The sequence below is a fragment of the Geotrypetes seraphini genome, chromosome 13 (assembly GCF_902459505.1).
Source record: "Geotrypetes seraphini chromosome 13, aGeoSer1.1, whole genome shotgun sequence".
Classification (NCBI taxonomy): Eukaryota; Metazoa; Chordata; class Amphibia; order Gymnophiona; family Dermophiidae; genus Geotrypetes; species Geotrypetes seraphini.
This window is the reverse complement of record NC_047096.1, coordinates 22,777,675-22,795,916: the sequence shown is the minus strand read 5'-3', so window position 1 is coordinate 22,795,916 and position 18,242 is coordinate 22,777,675. Positions and strand designations below refer to the sequence as shown.

Sequence of the window (18,242 nt, the reverse complement as noted above, 5' to 3'; positions counted from 1 at the left end):
AGTTATGCAGCCCTAGCTGAATATCAGGCCAGCCACATAAGGGTTTGTTTGGTTTTTTTAAATGCAATCTTCCCTGAGCCCTTGACCCTCCTCTCAGCCCACAGTCATAGTTCTCTCCCCCCGCCCCCCACTGCCAGGACCCCCAATCATCCATGTGTAATTACCTAGTGGGCCAACTGGGTGGGGGGTCTTCAGGGGCAGGCGTGTGGTCCCTTCGCTCTTGGCAGCTTTCCAAAATGGCTGCCACAACCTCTCACAGCAACTCATGGTATCACAGGAAGTACTGCAAGCTGCCGTGAGAGGTTGCAGCAGCCATTTTGGAAGGCAGTTGTGAGAGGGCAGGAGTGTGGTATGGCTTTCTCATCTATCTGAAGTTAGACAGCAGCCCTTTTGCTGAAGATTGACCTCATTAACTTTCAGAAAACCTCTGGTGTCTGTAGTGGTGATTTCTGCTGAGCATTTCATGACCCAGTAGATAGAAAAGTATAGATGTTTCTTCTCCTCTTCTACCTCCCAACATGAATTCTTTATTTTTGGAATATCTCTCCTGGATTTCAGGGTGTCCCTGCATCAGACCATAGGGAGATCTGCGACCTAAGGAAACTTTACAGCTATTACCAGTGTTTTAAGACTGAGGCTACAGAAGAAAGAGTAATCATTTTGCTGAAATACTCTGTTAACTTAATAATGAACTCGCTTCATAATCAGTTTAGAAAAGAAACAGAGAATATAATGGCAAATAAAAACCATACAGTTTATCCAATCTGCCCATCCACACCAGCATTCATCTCTACAGTCCTCTTCCTTTCCCTCAGATATCCTCTGTTCCATGATTTATTGAATTCAAAAACCATCTTCATCTCTACACTCAACCCCCTCAAGAGGCTGTTTTAGGTTATATAAGTGATATTCATTTAACATTTATTATTTTACAGGTCACACCTTCTTTCATTGGTAGCTCAGGACCAGTTACATTCAGGTATGGTCAGTACATATTTCCATGTTCTCAGAGGGTTTATAATCTAAGGCAAGAAACATCCAGCTTCAGTCCTCGAGGGCCACAATCCAATCGTTTTTTCAGGATCTCCCCATGACTTTGCATGAGATCTATTTGCATGCAGTGCTTCCATTGTATGCAAAAAGATATCATGCATATTCATGTGGGAAATCCTGAAAACCCGACCTGGCGACAGCTGAGGTTGGACACCTGATCTAAGGGGTTTTATTTTGAAGTTATATTATTGCAATAACAAGCTTTATTTGCCTGTACTAGTGCTTAACATAGGATTTTTTTTTACCGCAAGGAGTGGCTAAATAATAATGAGCTGCACAGCATGCAAAGCAGCTGATTATTATGCTAAATGAAAAACCATAGTTTGCAATGTATTAAACCTCAAAACTGTATTATTCATTGAAAGTTAATACCTCAGAAGGCGTTGTAAACTTTTTCCCACGAGCATTGGACCTAAAGTGGTCTCCTGCACCTGATCCTTTTAAAAAATGTGGGCCCCCACCCTGACCCCCCCATCTTTAAAGATATCCAAATCCGGAGTTTATGCGGGCCCAGCTGATACTCATCTGTGGCCAAATAAGAGCACCCTCCACAGGTTCCCCCAAGCCCTTACCATCCACCTAACCATTTGTTAAAAAAAAGATCTGCAAAAAAAATAAAACCATGGAATGCTAGATGTATTAAAGGGTGCTACCATGTTAATCCATGTTATTATTAATATTGTAGGTCCCACTGCATAAAATGGAATCTGCAGTAAATAATGCATGTTAATGTATGTCAGCACGTGCTAACTCAGTACTGCACTTTTGTACATCTAGCTGGGAATGTGCTAAACACCAACGAGTTGATACTTTTCAGAATGAATTATCTGGAGGAGTGATGCATTCTGTTCCTTATATGGACTCTAGAATGTTGATGCTTTTTATGTCAGACATCAAGGAAATTTGAATCCATGATTTTGCTTACCCTTGTGATTAATTCTCCCACCATACCAGTCCAGGTGCCATTGGCCTCTGGGACCCCATAGAGTCCATCTGCAACCAGGCGGATCTTATAGTTAAAGTGCAGGATTTCAGCCAGTTCCCGGAGCATGTCCACACAGAAACCCTCATATCGGTCATTGCCCTCCAGGTTCTGATGATTCCCCTTCAGCATTAAGTATGGGTTTTCCTGCAGAGAAACTGAGGACCATCATTCTCAATGTCACCTACGTATCACAGCTGAAGCCTCAATTTTCTAGCAACCTCAGTGTCTCTAGAAAAATGCTGATATTGCAGCACAGATCTCTTATGATGCATCTAGGCAGAACAGGATTAAAGGCACAGGCAAACCAGGGCCCAAATATTTAGGATGTGCCTTCTTGGATGTGGTAATTCAAGGCAGCAGCTGCTGGCAGAAAGAAGAGTGTTGAGAAGGGGATCTTGAGCCATTATTACTTGCAGAGGTCTGTCTATTCTCCCCACCTCATATGCATTATTCTCCAGATACCAGGGATTGATATCAGCGCTTCTTACCTGCTGCTTCCTCCTCTGCAGTCAAAAGCATGCAGTGCCCCAAAATAACTGTCTATGTTCCTTCAAGACAAGTTAGGTCAAACCAGGATATTCAACTAACTAGACCTACAAGGCTAATATGTTGTCTCTCATCTACTAAAAACATGCCACTGACTTGCAAGGGCACAAAATTGTGGAATTATCTACCATTTGAAATGAGAAAAATCTCAAGTTATATGCAAATTTGATGTCATCTAAAAACACAGGAGTCGATATTCAACACGATTTAACCAGTCAGAAATGGCTCCTGGCTGGTTCAATCACCTGTTCAGAGCTAACTGCTAATTTTCAGCGGCACTTAACTAGTTAGCATTGCTTAAAATAACCGGTTAGTGTCAAAGTAAAAACCAGCTATTCTTGGATGGAGGGAGGGTGGGCCCAAGGGTAGAGTCAGCACTTGGTCGGTTAAGTGTCAATATTCAAAACTAAACAGGCCAGGTTAACCACGTGCATAGGACTGCATAAATGTCAGTTCTATGTGGCAAACCACATAGAACATCGCACTTCACCGGTTATGCTTTAGCTGACTCTGAAAACCTAGAAATTTAATGCAGAAGCCAGAACATGGCCCAACACTAATTTTCTGGGCATAACGACAGTGACAGGCAACAAAATGCTGATTGCCGCCAGCTGAGTGTCAACCCCAGAGTTGTACAATGGGGTGCTGAAAAGTTCTTACCTAACCATGAAGAGAATGATGTGAATATGGTTCAATCAATGATCTGAAACAATGTCAAAACACAGAATTTTGTTTCTGCAAATTGGCAATTAATGAAATATGATAATACTCTTTTCAGCTACAGTGGCAAAATAATGCTCAGAATTTAGGAAGCTGGTTGGTTGGGCTGAGAACTTTTCAGTACCCCCATCAAGCCATCGCGATATCACTGATGAGGTTGGCTCTTATTGGTGGAATGAGGCATTATGACATCATAATATCAGCTCTGGAATGCTGCTATGAGAGGGTGCTGGGGCGCTGAAAAGTTCTCAGCCCAACCAAGAAGAGAATGACGTGGATATGGTTCGATCAATGATCTGAAACAATGTCAAAACAGAGAATTTCATTTCTGCAAATTGGCACTTAACGAAATAAGATAACACTCTTTTCAGCGACAGTGGCAAAATAAGGCTCAGAATTTAGGAAGTTGGTGGTTGGGTTGAAAACTTTTCAGCACCCCTCTTACTCTAAGGCTTTTAGCTAAACCTGACTAATATTCTTTGGGTTTTTTACATAGATTTTGGTTTATTAGATACCATTTTTGTATTAGTTTTTTTAATGTTAGTAAACAAAAGCTTTTGTAAGAATATACCTTTTTCTAAAAGCTTGTACATCCTTATTTTAAACTTCTCAATGAACTTTATGATTAGGTGGGCTATAAATTCTGTACATGACAAGACGTTACATTGTGCGAGTTTTAGAATGAATTTATATTATTATGAGGGCCCAAGGCCCACCAAAGGGTTAATCTGGTCCTTCATCTATGAGGGGAAACTCAAAAGTTCTCAGCCTGACCAACAAAGTTGGGACACTTTCCATCGAGGGCTATACACTTACTCCAGTGATTTTCCACTGTTTTCACTCAGTCGGAAAAATATGGAACAAAAAAGTGGACTACCGTATTTTCACATAGATAACGCGCACCCGTGTAAAACGCGCACACGGGTATAGCGCGCAAAAAACACATATTTATGTACATAAATTTTTATATACCGCACACACCCGTATACCGCGCATGCTGCCTGACTCTCCTTTCGCCCGCCCCGACTCTCCTCTGGAGACCCTGACTCTGTTTTCGCCCGCCCTGACTCTCCTTTCCTCCTTGAAGTCCTGTCCCTACCCTGAAAGCCTGATGCCCCCCCCCCGACGTCCAATTCACCCCCCCGCAGGACCGCTCGCACCCCCACCCCAAAGGACCGCTCGCACCCCCACCCGAAGAACCGCTCGCACCCCCACAGCTTCACCCCCCTCCCCCATGGAGAAGCTGTCTACCTTGTTTCCGGATGCCAGCGAGCCCTGCTGTGCTGCTTTTTCTTCCGGCGGTCCCGCCCTTTCTCTGACATCAGAGAAAGGGCGGGACCGCCTGAAGAGGAAGCAGCGCAGCACAGGGCTCTGAGAAGGGGCAGGACCGCCGGCAGAGGAAGCAGCTGGGCTGGCATCCGGAAACAAGGTAGACAGCTTCTCCATGGGGGAGGGGGGGAGGCTGTGGGGGTGCGAGCGGTCCTTCGGGTGGGGGTGCGAGCGGTCCTTCGGGGTGGAAGTGCGAGCGCTCCTTCTGGGTGATGAATTGGGCGTCGGGGGGGGGGGGAAACTATGTAAAAAAAATTTTGTACAACGCGCTCACGCGTATAACGTGCAAGGGTATGCGCGGTTTGTAAAAACCACGTATAACGCGCGCGTTATATGCGAGAAAATACGGTAAGTGTATAGCCCTCGATGGAGATTGCTCCAACTTTGTTGGTTGGGCTGAGAACTTTTCAGCAGCCCCTGGTATGGCTCAGCAAAATAAAAAACCCTTTTCCTTAAACAAAGGAGCTTGTAGGTGTATAGGAACTGTGGGGCTCAGTGTGAGGACTCTCAGAATTTCAGGTGTCAGGTCAAAAGCGCGCTGGGACAAAGGCACGAGCAGACAACTGAGCGCAGTGCAGAGGTGCGCGCCAAAGAAAAAGACTGTTTTTAGGGGCTACGATGGGAGGTGTGTGTGGGGGGAACCCCCCACTTTACTTAATACAGATCGCGCCGCGTTGTGGGGGGTTTGGGGGGTTGTAACCCCCACGTTTTACTGAAAACTTAACTTTTTCCCTGTTTTTAGGGAAAAAGTTACATTTTCACTAAAATGTGGGGGGTTACAACCCCCCAAACCCCCCACAACGCCGCCACGATATGTATTAAGTAAAGTGGGGGGGGGGGGATCCCCAACAAAACCCCTCGTCGCAGCCCCTAAAAACAGTCTTTTTCTTCGGCGCGTGCCTCCGTCTTGCGCTCAGTTGTCGGCGCGCGCCTTTGTCTTCCGCGTTATTGTCTATGAACCGAATTTCAAGTAGGACCCAAAATGGAAGATTTGACCCTCCAAATGGAAGCATGAAATGTAGGTGCTTCTCTCCTTTCATTTTTCCACATTGGTATTTCCTGTTGTTTCATAATATTGTCAGACCTCTACTAAGGTTGATGGAAAAGAACATACCTACTCCAACACTCTTATTTTCTGATCCCTCATTGCATACGAACAATTTCAATCACGTTGGTTTGGCATTTTTGACAATTATGAGAAAACGAGCCTTCATCTTTCATTCACTTACAATGTTTCAAACATGAACATTTTTCAGGGTCTCATTTAAAATGGTATATTTCCCAATCAGAGCTATCTTCCTTATTGCTTCTAAAGCCCTCAGATGCCAAATTACATTTCCATATGAAACATCAACAAGAGTTTAATTTCCACTGTCAGACATTCTTCTCGGCAGAGTAACGACAATCTTGACAAAATCTGAATACGGAGCACAGAACCAATAGACAAAAATAAATTAAGAAAGCCACAAATACATCAAACGAAGATAGCTTGGGCGATCTCTCACTTACCAGAATGGTAGTGACAATGAGGGTGGTGTTAAACAAACTGTCAGAGATGTTGGATGCGAAGAGTCTCGTGTCCATGGTGAGTCCATGAGTGACATGCCAACGCCCAATCTATAGAGATAAATGGTAAAAGACATTTTCCCCCCCCAAAAAGCTTTATTCAAAGATCAAGCTTATCAAACAAAATCAAAATAAGCACTTATATAACAAAGCCTAATAACCCAATAAATAAGGAACCTGAAGACCTATTGGTCATCCTTCCCCTTTCAACTAACCCAGGAGTGTTTTACAAGATATGTCTAAGGTACTTGAAGACTTTTTTAAAAAAAAATTTCGGCAAGCATTTGGAAATTAAGGGTCCTTTTACTAAGGTGTGCTAGCTGTTTTAGCGAGCGCTAAATAGTGCGGGCTAAACGCTAATGCATCCATTATGGTCTGTGGACGCGTTAGCGTTGTGCGCTCAAGTTTAGCGTGTGCTGAAACAGCTAGCGTGCCTTAGTAAAAGGACCCCTAGGATAACTTGCTAATAGAGAATGACATGGGGAAAAATTCTGTCCCCTTCACCGCCCCGTCCCCGTCTCTGCCGTCCCCTTCACCACCCCGTCACCGTCCCCGCTCTCCCTTTCACCGCCCTGTCCCCGTCTTCAGCTTTTTTTCCTCTCCATCCCCCCACCCTTCACGTGGTCCAGCAGCTCCCTCCTGCCGGCCAGCCGTGCATTTCTCTCCCTCCCTCCCTCTTACCTTCTCTTGTGGTGAAACTGGCAATTTGTATAAGGCTATGCGCTGTATTACAGCCGAAGCCTTGAAGTTGCGTCGGGTTGCCTGCTAGAAAAGTCTCCTCCGATGCAACCGGAAACAGGAAGCTGCGTCAGAGGAGATTTTTCCAGCAGGCAACGCGACGCAACTTCAAGGCTCCGGCAGTAATACAGCTCACAGCCTTATAGAAATCGCCAGTTTCAACAAGAAAAGGTAAGGAAAAAGGAGGGAGGGAGGGAGATGCATGGCCGGCGGGAGAGAGGGAGCTGCCGGATTGAACGCTCATTCACCACACGTGCTAACCATTCACCGCTCCACGGGGCGGTGAATGGCCTTATCCCCGATCTTGCGGTGACCTTGTTTTTTGGTCACTGTTTTGGTGGGTTACCCGCGGCTAGCCGCAGGTAACAACCACCGTGTCATTCTCTACTTGCTAATAAATTCCTCTAAAAGAATCTGGATATCCGTGAAAGACAACAATCTTCAATATATCCTGGACTAATTCATAAAAGAGTTTATGAATTAGTCCAGGATGTATTGAAGCTTGATGTGACGTCATTGTTTATTTGTGCCGCAATCTAAGAAAAGGTACCAAGTCTTAGGGGTCCTTTTACTACGGCGTGCTAGACGTTTTAGCATGCTCTAATCGATTTAGCACACGCTAAACGCTAATGCGTCCATGATAGTCTATGAGCGCGTTAGCTTTTAGCACGTGCTAAATCAATTAGCACGAGCTAAATCAGACCCCCGAGTGCACGCTTACATGGATTCTATTTATAACTGAAACGTTTTAGTTCACTGAAACAATATAGCTTTGGTAAATGATAGAAAGATGTGGTTTGTTGCATTTGAATCAGCATCTTCTTGATTACTTAGCCGGCTGAATAACTCACGTTCTATCACTTGGTCCCTTTTCTTGGACTATGACACATTTATGATTGTATGTTGTATTTTAGATCTGAGCTGCATCAGAAGTGCATTATAGAGGTGGGAGATGCTCTGATGCTCATAGAAACCTCTACCATGGCTTAGTAAAAGAGGGCCTAAGTCAATACACTTCCCCCTCCCCATTCGCGGTTTCCCTACTCGCAATTTCACATAATCGCAATTTTTTTTTTTGGGGGGAGGAGGGAAACCCCCCCCATATTTTTGTCTTCCCCCTGGCATCCTGGCCTTACCTGGTGATCTAGCTGGTTTTCGGGGCAGGAGCGATCTTCCTACGCTCCTGCCCCATGCAGATAGCCATTAGGAAATGGCTGTGGGGAGTTCCCGCAGTCTCTCGAGAGACTACGGGAACTCCCCACAGCCATTTCTTAATGGCTATCTGCACGGGGCAGGAGTGTAGGAAGATCACTCCTGCCCCAAAAACCAGCTAGACCACCAGGTAAGGCCGGGAGGCCAGGGGAAGGCGGAAGGGAGGCGGGGATGGGTCAGAGCCGGATATTCACGATTTTTCACCATTCGCGGTCCAGCTCTGCCCCTATCCCCCGCGAATAACAAGGGAGAAGTGTATTCAGCACTTAACCGGCCATGGGTTGCTGCATAAAGACGTGAATCTAGAAGGCCCTGATTTGCTGAGACTCCTCAGGCCCCGTTACTTGGCTAGGTAGTGGCTAGGAGTGCACCTCCCGCAGATACAGAGAGCGTGGTTTGTCTTCCATGCACCTTCAGTACTGTACTGCCTTCGATATTCGTGGTTTTTCAAAATTTGCAGTCACTCCAAGAACGTAACCCCGCGAATTTCAGGGGAGTACTGTATTGGAATAATGGAGAACTGAATGCTGCTATGATTGTTCTCCATTCCATTGGTCTTCATTTCTAATGACCGGTGCGTGTGGGGGTACTGAGCAAATTCATCAAAATCACTAGCATATGTAATGATTTTTTTAGTTTTTATGCTTTTGCATTTGTTTAGTATTTTATGATTCTTAGGCACTGTTTTTGAGATGTAGTTTAGTGAGTGCTGACTTTATTATAGTATTCCCCGAGATTTAGTTTAAATAAAAGAAGTGGCCTACAAGAGCTCCGAAGAACTCTGTAAGACGGCTGCCATGAAAATATGAACATATCTCCCCTCCTTTTTTTTCCAATATTATTAGCAATATTATTAGCTCCCATTCAACACAAGCAATGGGTTGTGCAAGCTAACCCCAAGACCCATTTGACCCATGTAACCAATGACCTGATCCATTATCCATGACCCCCTCACAATATATTGAATATAATCAATTACAATGAATGCTGTAACTGTTGTTCATTCTTACATCTTTCAAGGGCAACTGACAATGCCTGCACAGTTTCTGGATGCGTGTTGTTGCATTGTGCCGTAATATTACAAATGCTGCAGGGACTGAAATGCCTTTTGCATTCAGCAGATGAAGCATGAATCATGAATATCCTCCTGGCAATATACGAGAGCATAGGAAATCTGTCACCGCTGCCCCCCCTCCCCCCACCTCTATTCATATTGCAAATGTGTATGATGTGATAGCCTCTAATATTTTGCATAGCTTAAATGGACTGATCGGTACTAGAGAATGACACGGGGACAAATTTTTTTCCCCATCCCCGCGGGAACTCATTTTCCCACCCTGGAGACTTCTTTTCCTATCCCTGTCAGCTCTGTCCTCATCTGCGCATGCCTCATACACTTTAAAATCATAAGTGTCCAAGGTTTGTGCGGTTAATGCAGAGCTTACAGGAATGCCGCAGGAATAGGGACAGCGACAAAACATGTGGGGACAGAACGGAGAAACTGAGTTCCCACGGGGACGGGGACAAATTTGTCCCCGTGTCATTCTCTAATCAATACCTCAATAATCACACAGGCCTAGTTTTCAAGTTTCAAGTTTATTATTCAAGTTTATTATCTTTTAATATACCGACCATCAACAGGTATCTGGCCGGTTCACAGTAAAATTTATAAAAAGAGAAAAGAGTCATAAATATAAAGAGAAGATGGGTGAACATCAAAAACATAACTTGACTGACATGAAAGTGAGGATAAGAGGGAAAGGAGGGGGAAAGTGACATGTTTTGGAGAAGAAAGGGAGAAAGTGGGAATGGGGAAAAACATATTGGGTAGGGTCACTTTTTTAAAGCGGTTGGTTAAATAAATTGGAACCAGCGGAGTGAAGGAGAGAAGAAAGAAAGAGAGGGAAATAGAGAGGAAAAAATTAGGAGAAGAAAAAAAAAAAGAAAAAGAAGGTAGCTCTAAGCACAGGCAAAAGCGTCACGGAATAAGAAAGTCTTCAAGTTAGTCTTGAATTTATCTAAATGTTGTTCTTCTCGGAGTTGTTGTGGCAGGGCATTCCACAGCGTTGGGGCGACTACTGCAAAATTTATTTTCCGGGTGTAATAGAACTCTTTTACGGAAGGGATTCATAAAAGTTTTTGATCTGTTGACCTCAGAGTACGTGAAGAACATTGGGGGATGAGAACCTGATCAAGATATAGAGGCTGGTGTGAGAGTTTTATTTTGAAGGTAAGCAAGATGATTTTATAGGTGATATGATGTGTGATGGGCAACCAATGTGCCTCTTTCAGAAGCGGGGTGACATGATCATATTTGCCTATTTTGTAAATGAGTTTTATTGCTGTATTTTGTATTCATTGTAAGCGGCGGGTTTCTTTTTGTGGGAGGCCGTTATAAAGAGAGTTGCAGTAGTCTAAGTGAGAAATGACAAGAGAGTGAGGTTGTGAACTCTGACACAACTCTTTGGAGTCGGGCATGCAATTTCACACCAGATGATATTCAGACTACGGAAGGCAGGCCGGCTAACTCCCATGGCTGGCCACAGATATTCTTTTTGGGTCAGCACAAACTTAACCGGCTAAGTCAATATTCAGCGCTGGCCAGTTAAGTTTATAGCAGCCACGCATAGGAGTGTTATTTACACAGCCTGAGTTGGCCACTAACTGATCAGTGCTGAAAACAGCTGGTTAGCGTGCAATATAGCCGGTTAACTTTTAGCCGCTAATTAGCACATGGGATATTCATGTGGGATCTCTAATGAGGTAAGGGCAGGAGGTTGGTGAGCAAACTCATGGGGGAAGGGTCACTGGAGTGGGCAGACTTGATGGGCTTTGGCCCTTTTCTGCCGTCATTTTTCTATGTTTCTAATTGACAATGTTCGGCAACGTTACCTTGCACTGAATATTCACAAACTAAAATTTTTTCTATTACAGCACTCACACTTTAGAACACAAAGTCCCCGGAACTACGGGAAGAGACAAATTTAGAACGTTTCAAACGCAAATTAAAAACATTTTTATTTAAAGATGCCTTCAGCCTATAAACTTTCTCCCTCAATTTCTGTTCAAGCCCTCCCTATCGTTCATTCCATAAATGGCTTCTTTCCTATCTGAAAACGGGACATTTCGGCGTCCCAAAGCTACACTTGATCTTAGCCAAAAGGCAGAGAAGCGATCGGCGTCCCGAAGCTGTGCATGGGGACAACGGGACAGGGGATCTAAAAACAGGACGGTCCCGTTCAAAACGGGACGTATGGTTATCTTACCCATGACCCACTGCTTGCTCTGCTCTCGGTGAAGTAGAGGATAAAGTTTGAAAATTAGTTTTTGCAAATAGGGTTCTTTATGGTACAAGGGATTACCTTCCTATTTGTCCTCTACAATCCCCCGTTTCCATTCACTCCCCAAGCTCTATGCTTTTTGTAGCATTTTCATCTTGTAATCTTTGCCGTATCCTGATGTAGACTGAAATCTACAAGACGCGGTGTGTTTTTTTTTTTTTTTTTTTCCTGAGGGAGGTAGTGGAGAGGAAAACGATGACGGAATTTAAAAAAAGCATGGGATAAACACAGAGGATCACTAATTAGAAAACAAATGTTATAAATTAAAGTTCTAAGGCCGGTATTGGACAGCCTTGTACGGTTTGTTTCCCATATATGGTGATTCGGTGTAGGCTGGGCTGGGAAGGGCATCAATGGGAACTCCATTAACTTGGAACATGAGGATGTATAAAGTGACTCAAGTTTTGGAGATGCAAAATATAAGTCCTGGAAAGGAAAACACAAGCTGACAGGCGCTAGTGGCCCTCAAAGACCTTTCAGCAATAGCGGCCCAAGAATAGTTAATGCCAGACTGCTATGTTTATTGTAAATTGAATGTACAGCTCCCATTTAGAGAATGACACAAATTTGTCCATGTCCCCGCGGGATCTATCTCCTTCCCTGTCCCATCCCCGCGCGTTCTGTCCCTGTCCTTGCCCCATCCTTGCAAGCTCTGTTCTCATCTGCACAAGCCTCAAACGCTTTAAAATCATAAGTAGCAACATGCTAGAATAATGCCTCATTCCACCAATGCCTAAGCTCTGTCCTCCTCTGCACAAGCCTCAAACGCTTTAAAATCATAAGTAGCAACATGCTAGAACTCAGATTGTGATGTCATAATGCCTCATTCCACCAATGCCTAAGCTCTGTCCTCCTCTGCACAAGCCTCAAACGCTTTAAAATCATAAGTAGCAACATTCTAGAGCTCAGATTGTGATGTCATAATGCCTCATTCCACCAATGCCTAAGCTCTGTCCTCATCTGCATAAGCCTCAAACGCTTTAAAATCATAAGTAGCAACATGCTAGAATAATGCCTCATTCCACCAATGCCTAAGCTCTGTCCTCCTCTGCACAAGCCTCAAACGCTTTAAAATCATAAGTAGCAACATGCTAGAGCTCAGATTGTGATGTCATAATGCCTCATTCCACCAATGCCTAAGCTCTGTCCTCCTCTGCACAAGCCTCAAACGCTTTAAAATCATAAGTAGCAACATTCTAGAGCTCAGATTGTGATGTCATAATGCCTCATTCCACCAATGCCTAAGCTCTGTCCTCATCTGCATAAGCCTCAAACGCTTTAAAATCATAAGTAGCAACATGCTAGAATAATGCCTCATTCCACCAATGCCTAAGCTCTGTCCTCCTCTGCACAAGCCTCAAACGCTTTAAAATCATAAGTAGCAACATGCTAGAGCTCAGATTGTGATGTCATAATGCCTCATTCCACCAATGCCTAAGCTCTGTCCTCATCTGCATAAGCCTCAAACGCTTTAAAATCATAAGTAGCAACATGCTAGAATAATGCCTCATTCCACCAATGCCTAAGCTCTGTCCTTCTCTGCACAAGCCTCAAACGCTTTAAAATCATAAGTAGCAACATGCTAGAGCTCAGATTGTGATGTCATAATGCCTCATTCCACCAATGCCTAAGCTCTGTCCTCATCTGCATAAGCCTCAAACGCTTTAAAATCATAAGAAGCAACATGCTAGAATAATGCCTCATTCCACCAATGCCTAAGCTCTGTCCTTCTCTGCACAAGCCTCAAACGCTTTAAAATCATAAGTAGCAACATGCTAGAGCTCAGATTGTGATGTCATAATGCCTCATTCCACCAATGCCTAAGCTCTGTCCTCATCTGCATAAGCCTCAAACGCTTTAAAATCATAAGTAGCAACATGCTAGAATAATGCCTCATTCCACCAATGCCTAAGCTCTGTCCTTCTCTGCACAAGCCTCAAACGCTTTAAAATCATAAGTAGCAACATGCTAGAGCTCAGATTGTGATGTCATAATGCCTCATTCCACCAATGCCTAAGCTCTGTCCTCATCTGCATAAGCCTCAAACGCTTTAAAATCATAAGTAGCAACATGCTAGAATAATGCCTCATTCCACCAATGCCTAAGCTCTGTCCTCCTCTGCACAAGCCTCAAACGCTTTAAAATCATAAGTAGCAACATTCTAGAGCTCAGATTGTGATGTCATAATGCCTCATTCCACCAATGCCTAAGCTCTGTCCTCATCTGCATAAGCCTCAAACGCTTTAAAATCATAAGTAGCAACATGCTAGAATAATGCCTCATTCCACCAATGCCTAAGCTCTGTCCTTCTCTGCACAAGCCTCAAACGCTTTAAAATCATAAGTAGCAACATGCTAGAGCTCAGATTGTGATGTCATAATGCCTCATTCCACCAATGCCTAAGCTCTGTCCTCATCTGCATAAGCCTCAAACGCTTTAAAATCATAAGTAGCAACATGCTAGAATAATGCCTCATTCCACCAATGCCTAAGCTCTGTCCTCCTCTGCACAAGCCTCAAACGCTTTAAAATCATAAGTAGCAACATGCTAGAGCTCAGATTGTGATGTCATAATGCCTCATTCCACCAATGCCTAAGCTCTGTCCTCATCTGCATAAGCCTCAAACACTTTAAAATCATAAGTAGCAACATGCTAGAATAATGCCTCATTCCACCAATGCCTAAGCTCTGTCCTTCTCTGCACAAGCCTCAAACGCTTTAAAATCATAAGTAGCAACATGCTAGAGCTCAGATTGTGATGTCATAATGCCTCATTCCACCAATGCCTAAGCTCTGTCCTCATCTGCATAAGCCTCAAACACTTTAAAATCATAAGTAGCAACATGCTAGAATAATGCCTCATTCCACCAATGCCTAAGCTCTGTCCTCCTCTGCACAAGCCTCAAACGCTTTAAAATCATAAGTAGCAACATGCTAGAGCTCAGATTGTGATGTCATAATGCCTCATTCCACCAATGCCTAAGCTCTGTCCTCATCTGCATAAGCCTCAAACGCTTTAAAATCATAAGTAGCAACATGCTAGAATAATGCCTCATTCCACCAATGCCTAAGCTCTGTCCTCCTCTGCACAAGCCTCAAACGCTTTAAAATCATAAGTAGCAACATTTTAGAGCTCAGATTGTGATGTCATAATGCCTCATTCCACCAATGCCTAAGCTCTGTCCTCATCTGCATAAGCCTCAAACGCTTTAAAATCATAAGTAGCAACATGCTAGAATAATGCCTCATTCCACCAATGCCTAAGCTCTGTCCTCCTCTGCACAAGCCTCAAACGCTTTAAAATCATAAGTAGCAACATGCTAGAGCTCAGATTGTGATGTCATAATGCCTCATTCCACCAATGCCTAAGCTCTGTCCTCATCTGCATAAGCCTCAAACGCTTTAAAATCATAAGTAGCAACATGCTAGAATAATGCCTCATTCCACCAATGCCTAAGCTCTGTCCTCCTCTGCACAAGCCTCAAACGCTTTAAAATCATAAGTAGCAACATGCTAGAGCTCAGATTGTGATGTCATAATGCCTCATTCCACCAATGCCTAAGCTCTGTCCTCCTCTGCACAAGCCTCAAACGCTTTAAAATCATAAGTAGCAACATGCTAGAATAATGCCTCATTCCACCAATGCCTAAGCTCTGTCCTCCTCTGCACAAGCCTCAAACGCTTTAAAATCATAAGTAGCAACATGCTAGAACTCAGATTGTGATGTCATAATGCCTCATTCCACCAATGCCTAAGCTCTGTCCTCCTCTGCACAAGCCTCAAACGCTTTAAAATCATAAGTAGCAACATGCTAGAGCTCAGATTGTGATGTCATAATGCCTCATTCCACCAATGCCTAAGCTCTGTCCTCATCTGCATAAGCCTCAAACGCTTTAAAATCATAAGTAGCAACATGCTAGAATAATGCCTCATTCCACCAATGCCTAAGCTCTGTCCTCCTCTGCACAAGCCTCAAACGCTTTAAAATCATAAGTAGCAACATGCTAGAGCTCAGATTGTGATGTCATAATGCCTCATTCCACCAATGCCTAAGCTCTGTCCTCATCTGCATAAGCCTCAAACGCTTTAAAATCATAAGTAGCAACATGCTAGAATAATGCCTCATTCCACCAATGCCTAAGCTCTGTCCTTCTCTGCACAAGCCTCAAACGCTTTAAAATCATAAGTAGCAACATGCTAGAGCTCAGATTGTGATGTCATAATGCCTCATTCCACCAATGCCTAAGCTCTGTCCTCATCTGCATAAGCCTCAAACGCTTTAAAATCATAAGTAGCAACATGCTAGAATAATGCCTCATTCCACCAATGCCTAAGCTCTGTCCTCCTCTGCACAAGCCTCAAACGCTTTAAAATCATAAGTAGCAACATGCTAGAGCTCAGATTGTGATGTCATAATGCCTCATTCCACCAATGCCTAAGCTCTGTCCTCATCTGCATAAGCCTCAAACGCTTTAAAATCATAAGTAGCAACATGCTAGAATAATGCCTCATTCCACCAATGCCTAAGCTCTGTCCTCCTCTGCACAAGCCTCAAACGCTTTAAAATCATAAGTAGCAACATTCTAGAGCTCAGATTGTGATATCATAATGCCTCATTCCACCAATGCCTAAGCTCTGTTCTCATCTGCATAAGCCTCAAACGCTTTAAAATCATAAGTAGCAACATGCTAGAATAATGCCTCATTCCACCAATGCCTAAGCTCTGTCCTCCTCTGCACAAGCCTCAAACGCTTTAAAATCATAAGTAGCAACATGCTAGAGCTCAGATTGTGATGTCATAATGCCTCATTCCACCAATGCCTAAGCTCTGTCCTCATCTGCATAAGCCTCAAACGCTTTAAAATCATAAGTAGCAACATGCTAGAGCTCAGATTGTGATGTCATAATGCCTCATTCCACCAATGCCTAAGCTCTGTCCTCATCTGCATAAGCCTCAAACACTTTAAAATCATAAGTAGCAACATGCTAGAATAATGCCTCATTCCACCAATGCCTAAGCTCTGTCCTTCTCTGCACAAGCCTCAAACGCTTTAAAATCATAAGTAGCAACATGCTAGAGCTCAGATTGTGATGTCATAATGCCTCATTCCACCAATGCCTAAGCTCTGTCCTCATCTGCATAAGCCTCAAAACGCTTTAAAATCATAAGTAGCAACATGTTCCACCAATGCCTAAGCTCTGTCCTCCTCTGCACAAGCCTCAAACGCTTTAAAATCATAAGTAGCAACATGCTAGAGCTCAGATTGTGATGTCATAATGCCTCATTCCACCAATGCCTAAGCTCTGTCCTCATCTGCATAAGCCTCAAACGCTTTAAAATCATAAGTAGCAACATGCTAGAATAATGCCTCATTCCACCAATGCCTAAGCTCTGTCCTCCTCTGCACAAGCCTCAAACGCTTTAAAATCATAAGTAGCAACATTTTAGAGCTCAGATTGTGATGTCATAATGCCTCATTCCACCAATGCCTAAGCTCTGTCCTCATCTGCATAAGCCTCAAACGCTTTAAAATCATAAGTAGCAACATGCTAGAATAATGCCTCATTCCACCAATGCCTAAGCTCTGTCCTCCTCTGCACAAGCCTCAAACGCTTTAAAATCATAAGTAGCAACATGCTAGAGCTCAGATTGTGATGTCATAATGCCTCATTCCACCAATGCCTAAGCTCTGTCCTCATCTGCATAAGCCTCAAACGCTTTAAAATCATAAGTAGCAACATGCTAGAATAATGCCTCATTCCACCAATGCCTAAGCTCTGTCCTCCTCTGCACAAGCCTCAAACGCTTTAAAATCATAAGTAGCAACATTCTAGAGCTCAGATTGTGATGTCATAATGCCTCATTCCACCAATGCCTAAGCTCTGTCCTCATCTGCATAAGCCTCAAACGCTTTAAAATCATAAGTAGCAACATGCTAGAATAATGCCTCATTCCACCAATGCCTAAGCTCTGTCCTCCTCTGCACAAGCCTCAAACGCTTTAAAATCATAAGTAGCAACATGCTAGAGCTCAGATTGTGATGTCATAATGCCTCATTCCACCAATGCCTAAGCTCTGTCCTCATCTGCATAAGCCTCAAACGCTTTAAAATCATAAGTAGCAACATGCTAGAATAATGCCTCATTCCACCAATGCCTAAGCTCTGTCCTCCTCTGCACAAGCCTCAAACGCTTTAAAATCATAAGTAGCAACATGCTAGAGCTCAGATTGTGATGTCATAATGCCTCATTCCACCAATGCCTAAGCTCTGTCCTCATCTGCATAAGCCTCAAACGCTTTAAAATCATAAGTAGCAACATGCTAGAATAATGCCTCATTCCACCAATGCCTAAGCTCTGTCCTCCTCTGCACAAGCCTCAAACGCTTTAAAATCATAAGTAGCAACATTCTAGAGCTCAGATTGTGATGTCATAATGCCTCATTCCACCAATGCCTAAGCTCTGTCCTCATCTGCATAAGCCTCAAACGCTTTAAAATCATAAGTAGCAACATGCTAGAATAATGCCTCATTCCACCAATGCCTAAGCTCTGTCCTCCTCTGCACAAGCCTCAAACGCTTTAAAATCATAAGTAGCAACATGCTAGAGCTCAGATTGTGATGTCATAATGCCTCATTCCACCAATGCCTAAGCTCTGTCCTCATCTGCATAAGCCTCAAACGCTTTAAAATCATAAGTAGCAACATGCTAGAATAATGCCTCATTCCACCAATGCCTAAGCTCTGTCCTTCT

General features: G+C 43.6%; 1 protein-coding gene across 1 annotated transcript in view; it reads right to left on the bottom strand.

Moving 5' to 3' along the window:
• Positions 1-18,242, bottom strand: part of GRIK4 (glutamate ionotropic receptor kainate type subunit 4) — a 451,695-nt gene that overhangs the window by 43,998 nt on the left and 389,455 nt on the right. Inside the window, exons 12-13 of the mRNA XM_033918636.1 lie at positions 6,143-6,250; positions 1,979-2,182 (exon numbers count right to left, since the gene is read on the bottom strand). Of these exons, the coding sequence (XP_033774527.1) occupies positions 1,979-2,182; positions 6,143-6,250 (312 nt within the window). The remainder of the gene's footprint in view (positions 1-1,978; positions 2,183-6,142; positions 6,251-18,242) is intronic.